The sequence below is a fragment of the Phyllostomus discolor genome, chromosome 6 (genome assembly GCF_004126475.2).
Source record: "Phyllostomus discolor isolate MPI-MPIP mPhyDis1 chromosome 6, mPhyDis1.pri.v3, whole genome shotgun sequence".
Taxonomy (NCBI): Eukaryota; Metazoa; Chordata; class Mammalia; order Chiroptera; family Phyllostomidae; genus Phyllostomus; species Phyllostomus discolor.
Window position 1 is genome coordinate 69,745,001 of NC_040908.2, and position 12,047 is coordinate 69,757,047.

A 12,047-nucleotide genomic window follows, 5' to 3' on the forward strand; every position below is an offset into this window, starting at 1 on the left:
GTGAGGCTGGTTTCTCCTGCTGCCACAACCCCCACAGGTTTTTACAGCCAGAGATTTTGAGGCTTTATTTCCTTGTGCTAAAACCTTGGGTTGCACGGTCTGTCTTGCTCCCCAGTTGTTCTTCCTGGTTATCTACATACAACTGTGGGACCACCTGGTCCACCAGCTGCCACCTTGCCACATGTCCTCTCCTCCCTGGCTTCCCATCTCTGCCCCTCCTACCTACTGGTCTGGATGAGTGTTTCTTCTTTAACTCCTTGGTTGTCGGACTTCCATATAGTTCAATTTTATGGAAGTTCTGATTAGTTTTTGTTTTTAAATTTGTTGTCCTTTTTTTGGTTTTGCAAGGAGGCAAAATGTATCTACCTATGCCTCCATCTTGGCTGGAAGTCCAGAAATACATTTTTTTTTATTGTTAAGTGATCTTTAATTGAAATATTTTCCTTTGTAGTACTTAACTAGCAGGGCACTCCACTGTACTGCTGTTGATGTCACCTATGATGTTGTGAGGGTGGTGGCCATCGACATTGCAGCCCACAGACTGGGCTGTCCCCAGGATCTCTTTAATGGTTCCAGAGAACTCTCCAGCCAGAGATCAGTGCCGCATCTGTCAGGCCATGCTGACAATCTCATCAAAAGTGATATTTCCACTGTGCTTGATTTTGTTTTGCTTCTTTCTGTCTCGTGGCAGTTCTTTGAGGGCTTTGATGATCAGGGCACAGGCAGAAGGCACTACCTCAATCTGCGCCTGTCTGTTCTGAATGGTCAGTTTCATTGTGATCCTCAGACCATTCCAGTCACTGGTTGCTTTGGCGATGTTGTCACCAACTTTTTTTGGAGACAAACCCAGGGGCCCCATCTCGGGGGCCAGGGCGGACATGGCACCAACTTCCCCGCCGGTGTACCTCAGGTAAATGACTTTGATCTCACTGGGGTCGAACTTCGGTGGCATGGTGGAGGCAGCTGGTGTTAGATGAACCTGGATTCGGGACAACCGAAGAAAGTTGCACCTTCGCCTCCTCTGAGCCGAAAGCCAAAAAGCCAGAAATACATTTTTAATGAAGGAAAACAAAGTAATTTTGTTGTAAAGTAAATAATTATTCTAAAATAAGAAAGGAAAAAGATAGGAGAAAGCTGAAAGGTTTTGAAAGTTGCAGAAAGTTTATGTATGTTGCAGAAGGCTTATGGGAAAGGAATATTTTTAAAAATCTGGTGTACAAACTAAAATTGGAATGAATTTATGTACTTTTTAAAGGGACTGACACAAAATTGGATTTTGGATTTATCTCTCTGTTAAAAGGACAAAAATATATACTATTGGTTATGCCTTAACAGGAAATTATGAAGGGAAGGTAAAGATTTTACGTGCTCCATCTGCATCATGAGGTCTTTATTTGCTTAGGTGAACAAAACCTTAATATTTAAAGAGCTAATTTTTGCTTCTAACTATTGAACTTTCCATATTTGCTTGTGAAGTTTATATTTTTATTTTGTTAAAAGATTTATTTATTTATTTTTAGAGAGAGGGAGGGAGGAAGAGAGGGAGAGAAACATCAATGTGGGGTTGCTTCTCTACTGGGGACCTGGCCCAAAACCCAGGCATGTGCCCTGACTGGGAATCAAACCAGTGACAAGCACATTTCTTTGTTCTCCTGGTACTATATTAGTTTTGCGTATGGGACAGACCAGATGTTTTTCCAGAATGACCAATCAACTTTCCAAACTGTCTCCTCTTTTGTCCAACCCCTCTCCTGCCATCATTTTGACTTCTATGGCATGTTCCTGTCTTCCCCTGGTCTTACCCCTAGTCTGGTACTGAAAGGGTAGGGGTAAGGGATTGTCCCCTTATTCAGTTATCTTGCTAGCTATTTGTATGTTCAGTGTAAAACCTGCCCCCTGCTGCCATCATGGCCTGGAGGGAGACTCCCATGGTGCTCTATCAACTCTGTGCCTCCCATGCCCTAGTTCCCACATGCAGCGAGTTAACTGCACTTGGGCCCACTGGCAGAGGAAAGAACCCTGGAACCCTGCACAGCCTCTCAGGCAGCACCAAGGGTGGCCTCATCAGGAAGGGAAAGGCATCTGCAGCCAGGGGCAGGTCATCTGCAAGGTATGTGTTCAGTTTTTCAGATAACTCCACCTCGAAGTCCTGTGGAAGTTCAGCCTGGTGCTGGCTGTGAAACTCAATGCCCTTGCCATGGCCCTGGGTAGTTTGTAAAGGCATTGACCAGCTCATGCCCTCAGTACCTGAACATTTCACCTCCTTCCTCTGAGGAGCTTGGCTCAGTGTACAAATGGCTCTCAGGTCCCATTCCCATCACCTAGCTCTGTCTCTCCCAGTGTCCCCTCCTGTTCCCTGACCTCAGCCTGCTCCCAGTGGTCTGGACAGGCTATCTATCAGTATCATTCTCATTGGGTGGAAACATTCCCATGTCAAAGGGCAACAGCTGCAATAGATACTAAAATGCTTCTAGAAAGGGCTTTGTTCCTGCTTAGAAAATCCCCCAGAGTCCCATAGGGATCAGAGAATATTTTACTAGACAAATCCTATATCAGGTGTGCAAAACTTGGCTGATATCACACCATTTCCATTGCATTTATTGCCCCCAGTCCTCTGGTCTTATAGAACATACTGACAAGATAGTTAAAACTCAATTGGTGAAACTTGTTGAATCTTTTCATTTGCCTTGCCCTAAAGTCCTTTTCTTGTTATGGCTTAACTTAACATCATTCGGTGAACATCAATTGCCCATCCTAAAATTGTTATCGGAAGCCTATGAGACTAGATCAAAGAATGTATGAACCTGCCTTATTAAGGAAACATTCTAACTTATTGCAAAGGACTTATAAAGGCTCTCAAAATTAATGGAAGCTGGTGGATCACTCTTTCCACAGCATACCCCCAGAAGACAAATACATTGAACAACATTGTCTATGACCTGAAGATATTGTTCACAAAGGATATCTCCACAAGGACTTCCTCTGGCCTGAGTTGCAAGGTTAATAGGAATTGATACATGAATCTATGTTTTTCATTTTAAAAAGCTCCTACACTTGTACCTCATTCACCTGATTGAATGCCCCAGCCTATAGGAGACCTCAGGTGAAAGTTATCCAGAGCACAGAAACACTCAAACAAAAAGCCGATGGCAACTGAAACCAATGACTTTTCCCAGAATCTGGGACCGGGCCAATGAAGTCAACTCCTGCTATAAATAATGCTTACATTTATTTCACAGTTGTCATTTTTCTGGATATATTAGTGATCTTAATTGTCTTGTAACAAGCCAGTTACCTTCGCTGTTTTAGGTTGTATGTTTAGTTATTACATATCATTAACTCTCAACTACACAGTCCTTTCTGATTTTTGTTGTTGTAACCCTTGTAAACGGGAAAGCTTTGCATAACAGTATTATGACATGATGCTTTCAAACCTTAGCCTCCTCATGGGACCCATCTGAATGCTGGATTGCCATTTGACACTTGCCTCTACCTCTGGTAAAACTGATTTTTTTTTTGTTAGCTCTTTTTCAACTGTCCCTAACTTTACTGATTTCAACAAACATCCCCCTGCTGGAACTAATTGAGTTAAATTGCAAAAAAGAGTTTTACCTTTCCCCTGTGAATGCCCAAAAGGACCCTAGGCATCAGTCATACCCAGCCCAGGTAAGACCCAACTATCTTTCACAGCTGAAGTAGTAAATGCCTTAAATCTGGTTGCACCTATATTAGTCCTGATGGCTGTGGAAATTACCCTCTGTAATACCATTGTAAGTGGAAACAGCCACACTGTCAAGTACCTAAATGTTCAACACACGGTCTTCAAACATACTGAGGACTTTTAGAAGGATGTTCAAAACAGACAGAGCCCTGGTTGGAAAACATTCTTACCTCCCTTCCTGTTAATGAATCCATAAATGAATAAATCCTTGCAGGCGCCGTTTGTGCTCCCACAGGTTATATTTTTGTCTGTGGTACAAAATCAGCCTTGGGCATTTGATTATCTAGATAGCTGGACAATGCCTTTTGGGTCACTTGACATCCTTTTTTATAATCCTCGACATGATAACAGCCACCCCTCCCAGTTCTCAGCACCCAGAAAAGAAGGCCTGATCAATAGTAGATTACTGCCTTAATGAGAAGCCCTTTGTTTATGAATATAACTCATGTGGCCTCTCTGTGGGATATGATTTCCAGCAGGTTTTTCAGGAGATAAGTGGTAATCACTGTTTCAGAATTATATTTTCACGGGGTCCTTGGTATAGCTCAACTAGATATAATAATGTAAAACTTAACTAGAACTGTCCATCACATTGCTCAAATGCCAGAGCCATTTGAGTCTAGGAAACACCTTTAGACTCCTTAGCCCGAGCAGTCCCTGACAGCACTCACCCTTGACTGTGCTCACAGCCCAAGGAGTGGTTTGTGCCATAGCCAATACCTCCTGCTGTGCCTGCAGAAATACTTCTTCTCAGGTAAAATTAAAAACAACCGAACTCCTTAACCTTGCCAAATCCTTCAAGAGGCATCCCAGTTTTGGTCCTAGTGCCAATGGCTAGTTAAATTTTCTGACATTTTTAGTTGGCTTCTCGGAGTTATTTTAAAGTCTGAGTTGCAAATTATTTTGCTTATTGTTATTCTAATTTGTCCAATATATTTCATTTTCAAGCCACTGATGTTCTGTGTAACCAAATGCCTATAACTTTCTATGAAAACTTGAGTAGTGGTTGCACGAACAACATAAATGATTCATTAAACCACTGTATCTCTTCTGTTTGTAATGCGTAATGGTTAAGACCTTTACTATTGATGACAAATACCTTTTGTCAATTACCCCTAATTTCTCTTATGAACTATGTGCCTTTGTTCTTCAACTTTTCCCAGGTTGTTCTGGCTGCTTTTATGAGACTGTAATTTTTTTTCAACTTTGGCAGCTGCCTGAGAGACTTCTTGGAAACCAAGGCTCTGGTTGCTTTAGTGGCTACTGTCCTGCCACAGGAGTCCCACCCAAGGACTAGATGGAACCAGAGAAGGCAGCCAAGCCACTCTGGCACCGACACAGGACAAAATGACCTGGTTGATCATCAGTGCCGACTATTGACAGGGTCTGATCAAATGAGGGAAATGTAGATCCTGAGAAAGAAGACATACCTTCAGAAAAGGGCTCTTGGTAGCTAACTGGGCACAAGTTTAAGAGTAGAGCCTAATGGTCATTCTGACACAAAGTCTCTCTTGCAAACCCTGCTTCAGGGAGAAGCCTGCATTGAACATCCTGTCTCCTACACTGAACTTCCTATCTGCACTGTGTTCCTGCCATCTGAGCCAGCTTCTATAAATGAGTTCCTGGAAAAGTATTTCAATGAATAAAACTGAGGGTTTCCCTTCTCAGCTGGAGCTGTGCTGCTATAGCCCATCAGCATCTTCACCAACCAGTCAGAGGTTCCATTCTGACCAATCAGGACAGTGCTTTTTGGATGAGACCGCAAGAATTTGGAGTCTTTATTTGCATGAGGACAATCAGGAACCACAGATGGGGACTTTTGTCTAGATAAGTCAGCCTCCCTATGCTAGGAGAGCACACTTCTCTTTTCCACCAGGGACTGAGGACTGAATTTCCCCAGCTGGAGCTGAAACACTGAAGATGTCTTACTGGAGCAGAGTGGAGCAGACCAGCTCAGGGCAGACTGGGGCAGATGGGGCTGGACTAGAGCAGGTGGAACAGACCAGAGCACAGCACAGCTGTCTAGACAGAGAGATTGTGGCCCAAAGGCCACCTCACAGGCTTGCTGTGCTGCTTCATAATTGAGTTGAAACACTTTCCAGCTGTTTCACAGCTGTACTGTATTACAACTGAGCTGTTTGCACCACATAAAGTTTTATTCTTCACTGCACCCCAAAATGGGGATTCTCAATGGCATTGAATTAGTGCCAATGACCTTGTGTTGACAATAGTAAAGGCCAGGTTCAATATTATTATAAAGTCCTGGTTCTGTTACAACCTGGGCATTGTGGTTTGGTTCATTCACTTCCCATGCTCCTTTCAATAAGGTACAGACTCTCACATTGCTCCTTGGACTATGAAATCTTGCAGTATCATCAGCTTCTTGAGTGTGAGAGAAGGGAGAAGAACCAGTCCAGCCTCCCTGGCACCCCAAGGGAGTGGACGCCCCAAGCTCCCCTTCTTCAGAGGACATGTTCATTCCGGTCATGAGCCCAGGTCAGGAACAGACCCAGCCCCTCAGAACACCTGGCTCTTAGAGGTTGGATGTGCTGGCACAGGCAGAGCAACCGCCACTGAAATGGGGAGCCTCAAAAGGGCACTGGCCAGGGCCCCTCCCTGCCCCAGGACAGTGGCTGCCTGCTATGATTTAGGGAAAGGGGAAACATCTTCTGCCTCTCTTGCCAAGGTTCCTTTTGCCCAAATATGAGGATCCTGTAGTTTTCTAGTTCAGTCTCAGGAATTGCATCAGCACTAAGTGGGAAAAAGCAAGTAAAGGGTCAACCCATGGACGTGGAAAGACAAGGAAGATCATGTGCAAGTGGAATGAGGGCAGTCAGGACTTTCCCTCCTCAGACCCCTGAGAGGCTCCACGTTTGCCCTTTAGTGAGATTTGAATCCTTGTGGTTCCCTGGCCCACGATCTCTCAATTCCTTTCCTTTCAGGTTTCTACTGAAGGGGGCAGGTTTGTAATGCAGCTTTTAAGACTACAGCTGTGCCTCATTCCATGAATATTTATGCTTCGTGTAAGCTAGAATGTCCAACACCCTTGCCTTTCCTTTACAATTCTGTTTAAGGCAGACACTCTCTAGAGGCCGTCAGCCTCTCTGTCAGCTACATTGTGACCACTCCTCTCTGACTGGGACCTGATGGATCAGGGATGGGCTCTCCTTTGCCGGGACAGGGCTCTGTGTACTGGGCCAATGAAAACCCCCACATTCTTCCTTGCTGGCCAAGGTGACTTCTGGGCCAAGTGCTTCTGAGGTCCATGGTCTTGGACAATCACCAGGTGACACACTCACTGTGTTGTTACTGACTTTCCTAAAGGGGCAGCTGGGCCTCAGCTATAAAGCTTATAGTCCCTCTGGGTCCCCCTGGGATGGCTGAGTTCTTTTCCATAGTCTTGTACTGTGGTTATGTCACGAGGCCAGGGGGTTGAGCCTTTCCTGTGGTGAGCTTTCAAAGATGAGACACAGAGCAGTGGGGGATCCAGCAGGGAGATGCCATCAAATTGATGATTTATGTGCATGCACGCACACGGCCATACCTACTACAGTAATGTACCGAAATGCTTCCCATCTTGGTGGGTAACAGACACTGCTCTCGGCCACCCAGTAGACCCAGCCCAGGTCGGGAGCCAGGGGTCACCACGTGGCCTTTGGAACATGGCAGTTCCACAGCTCCGTGGTCTCCCTCTCCATCCAGATTGTGCAAATTGCACTCAGATGCAGCAGGCTGGCTGTGCCAGGGAGGCCTTTTCTGTGCAGTCAGGGAGGGATCATCAATGCTGATTCCCCACAGCCCAGGCTCTTCCTGACATGACACAGTCCTCTAGGAACACGACCTGCTGAAGGAAAGACAGGTGTGACTACAGCCCAAAGGGAGAGGGATGTACCAGGTTCAGGGCTAATCAGGGCAGGGGGAAGGCAAGGGTGCCCCGACCGTTTCCACTGCAGGGCTGGGAAGCTCCTGAGAGCCGATCCTGCAGGTCAATATATTTAATAACCCTTGTGCCTCATGATATAGTAGAGGAGGGACAATTTATTGCATTTTTGGGCATCCAGTGTCCAAGTACCCTGCCTGTCACCCTGAAGAGACCCATGTTTGCCATGTGGGTCACATATCACTCAATCCGTATTTTTTTACATTTATTTAAATTTAACTAACATATAAAATATATACAAGCACTCCAACTTATTCACAACTGAATATGAAACAGATGTGGCAATCAAATCCATGCTTTTGCAGCTGGTCACCCTTCAGAGCCAAGATTTAAATTTGCCTTCTTCCATTGCCCACTTCACATTCCCTTCATTCTCAGCGAGCACCTCAGCCGGTAGAGGTTCGTGCCTGGTGGATGACCCTAAGCTTCATTCCTAAAGGGTCAGGGCCATCACTAGTCATGCCTGGATTGGTTTCTTATCAGTTTCAATTGACTTTGACCACAGGGCCTGGTAATACCAAGAAAGCCCTAAGGAACCTCCTGTGCTTTTATCCTCACTATAGAGCAGCAGTCCAGTTTGCGCTGGTCATGAGGATCGCTCACCCAGACCATAGACTCTCCCTTCTTTGTTTGTTCATTCAGAAGTATGAGGAGCCTTCCACGGCCAGGGGGCTGTCTTGGTTTCCAGTCCAGTGAAATCAATGTGTTTCCTTGTGGAAGCTCTTCTCCCTTTGGAATGAAGACCCCTGCCCATGAGGTCACATGGACACAAAGTATAAATTATGCTAGTAAATCCCCAGGAGTAACCTTGGTGATAGTGGGTGGGGCCACACTCATGTCTACCCTTGACTGATGGACTTGGGAACCCAGGCTATGGGGAGATCAGTGCGATGTACTGGACCCTGACTAAGTCTCAGCAGCCTTCTGGGAGCACTGCCCTGACCCTGCGGTGTCGCCACCTAGTGGTGCTTTATCTCAGACGTTGCAGCCCTGTTCTTCCATTCTATCAAGTCAGCTGCTTCAGGATGATGGGGAACCAGCACTGGTTTTGTGCATCACTTAGCAATCTGCATTATTTGCACTGATTTTGTGCATCACTTAGCAATCTGTGTCCTTAGGGTATCAGAAGAGCCTCAGAGATCCCATAAGGGCGTTACACTTCAGCGCAAAACTGGACAAAAGTAAGCATTTTGGTCGTAATGAACAAAGTAAAGCCACTGCGTCTGCGCTGAATTTTGGGTCTGGGAGTGCTTGGAGGTTTTTCCATAGGAATTGATAGTAATCACTTCTTCACTTTACACCATGCCGACTTACAAAAGATTTCATAGGAACCTCTACTTTTGGATAGAGGGGAAACCTGTACTTGCTGAAACCATGAGTGAATTATAGATGACCACGCACTTCAGAATTAGGAGGAGGCTGGCTGGTGTCTTACCTGAAGCATTTTCCTGACAAGGTTACAGGGGGCCACTCTACCATGCATGTCCCCGGAATGATAGACTGGAGAGGTGGAGGAAGAAGTGTTTTTTGGATCCTGCTGAAGGGAAGGATCCAGGCTCAGCTCTCCCCACAGCATCCCCTGCATTCTTGCCCACACCCTGGGAGGAAACGATCCACAGGTGGATCACAAAACCAGATACATTTGCTTTGTACTGCTTGCCCACCTCCCCTAGTCCCAGCCTCTCACAGTGTGCGGCAGGCGCATGAGGTCAGCCCAGCATCCAACCGCACAGGGACTTCTCACCTCCCACAGTGGGGGGGGGGGGGGGGGGGCGGGGAAGAGGCTGGGACACAACGGCTCTGGTGATTAGACTCCCAGACACGGCATGAGCACAGGCCTTGCAAGAGTTCTTCCCAGTCAAAGTTCAAGGGCCTATTGCGTTGACTGCTCCATTTTAATCATGGCGAAGCTATACCTTTTATGGGGGCTTTAGGTACAAAATGAGTGCTCTGTTGCTCTGGGTCCTGGAGTTGCAGAGGAAACCAATTCCATCACATGCTTTAATTAAACTTACGACCAATAAAAATCTAGAACTATGCATGGTAACATCTTTTCCTTTGGCAAGCGCTTCAAACAGCAAACTCAACAGTGAGTCATTCAAAAGACACTGTAAGTAATCCATTCAATTATTATACTTGACTATTCAGCCTGTTAATCCCAATTTAAACATCATCTAAAAGCTGGCTGACCATTATCAATTCTATTAAAATGTCCCATTGAAACAATACAAAGTCTAGGAAAAAAAAAATCCAAAGTTTCAGGCCAGGGACACATTGGCTCTTTAAGAAGGATTTTAAATCTTACACACCTGTCTCCTCCCCAGCAGCTCTAGTCTCCCTTCTGGCCAGAGTTTCCTCCAGCTAAAATAAGGTCTCTGCCAGCTGTACACGTCCCAGGTGTTCCCATATTCAAGGCTCCAGGGTATATGATCTGTTTTATTTTTAGCCCAAAGGCCAGTTAGGGATAAGACAAGAATTTCAAGCAAGGTCAGATTTGCAGTAATACCAGTGACCCAAGTACAGCAGGTCCTCAAATAACATTATTTCATTCAGTTTGTTATAACATTGAGGAGATGCCAGAGAAACTTAACTCTTGTTTACATCCGTTAACATGTGGTAAAACTGGATTCATTGCACATTGTTTTGCTTAAAGTCACTGAACCTATTGACGATACTGAGGCTGTCAACACTGGCTTTTAAACATGTCTTAGAAAAAAATATGTCTTAGAGCTATAGGGTCATAACAAACTCACAAATGAGAAAATGAAATCACGGGATATTTAGTCTCTTCTTCTGATTATCCTAGTTATCTTTCAAGAGTCTGTTCAGCCACCCACCCAGAAGCCATCCCTGCCTGTGCTGTACTGTCATCAGCACCAAACAGTTGCTGAGTGTCTGTTGAGTGCCAGCCCCTGCTGCATGCACTGAGGACACACCAGTATTCAACTGACACAAAAAGTTCCTGCCTCGAGGAGCTTATGTGACAGTGGGGGGCAGGCAGCACACAGTACATATGATGAGTAAGAAAATTCTACAGCACATGGGAGGCAGTAAGTGCTATGAAAAAGGTTAATAGAGCAGGAAAACAGAGCTCAAGAGTGCCAGAGAGCAGGGTTGGCTGGCTTTGTGATTTTGAAATAGTCAGGTAGGCCTCCTGGAGAAGGTGACAACTAATACAAACCTAAGGGAGGTGAGGAAGTTAGTCATGCAGGTACATGAGAGGACAGTATGCCAGGCAGCAGGACTACATATGCAAATGTTCTCAGTCACGTCCTTAGCCATGCCTGGTGAATTCAAGAAACAGTGAGCAGAAAAGTGAGCAGTAAGAGGTCAGGGGAACTGACCACACAGAGCCCTGTGGACCATTGAAGGGGCTTTGGGCACTGCAGGGACTGAGCAAGGGCACTGCATGATCCAACTTCTGATTTCCAAGTCTCACTCTGGCTGCTGAGTTCAGAACAGAGTGTGGTGGACTGAGAGAGAGGCACAGACACCTGGCAGGGCCTGCTGCAGCAACTCTGCTAAGAGCTGATGGCAAGCATGGACCCAGCAGTAGCAGTAAGTTAAGTGGGGAGAAGAGGTTTGATTCTGGACATGTTTTGAAAATAGAACTAACAGGACTAACTGATAGATTGGATGAAGTAAGAGAGAAAGAATGTTTTTGTGTTTCCTTTTCTTTTTAAAGTCTAAGCTATATTCCAATTCATCTTTAACTATAACTATATTCCAATTCATCTGAGTGTGTCTTAATTTATTTTTCCCATCTCTTTCGGTCTGTACTCAGCTGTCTGAGGGCAGAGGTACATTCTCACTGCATACTGCAGTATCCAATAAGTATTTGCAAAATAAATGTCATTAGCATGGTGGATGTAAATTCACATTGGACCCAATGCTGTCTTTATCATGTCTCTACTAAGTTAGGTTTCGCTGCAAGTATGCAAATAGATGTCCGTAGAGAGGCTGGTCAGGGCCCCACTCTCAGAGTTCAGACTCTGTTACGGAACAACAGGGGGTGGCCAAAGGGCAATATACTACTACCCAAAAGAAACCCTCCAGGTTTGTAATGTCTGCCACCTTATAGGAAAGACATGTCCCAATGCCAGAGATCTGTGAAAAGGAAAGGAAATGTTTATTTAATGCTGTACAGACTTAAAGTAGTGATCTAATGTCTTCATCCAAATCCCAAAGTCCCTTAAAACACCCACAAACACACACAGTCCTTCCTTCCCCCTTTGCCCAGTCTGGGGTACCGTATCTCAGGAAAAGAAATAGAAGTCTGTGGATCAAGCAGCCCCCAGTTCATCCCAGTAATCTGTCTAGGCTGGTAGGCCTCCCTCAGTTCCCGGCACCATCAGCTGTGTCGCCAGGATCTCTGCTAAAGCCAGG

The 12,047-nt window shown here is 45.4% G+C and overlaps 1 protein-coding gene across 1 annotated transcript; it reads right to left on the reverse strand.

Moving 5' to 3' along the window:
* Nucleotides 1-417: 417 nt before the first annotated feature.
* Nucleotides 418-986, reverse strand: LOC114500357 (60S ribosomal protein L12-like). The gene is given in 1 exon segment (XM_036030232.1): nucleotides 418-986. A coding segment is annotated over 1 exon segment (498 nt). The 5' UTR covers nucleotides 953-986; the 3' UTR covers nucleotides 418-454.
* Between the last annotated feature and the right edge of the window lie 11,061 nt (nucleotides 987-12,047).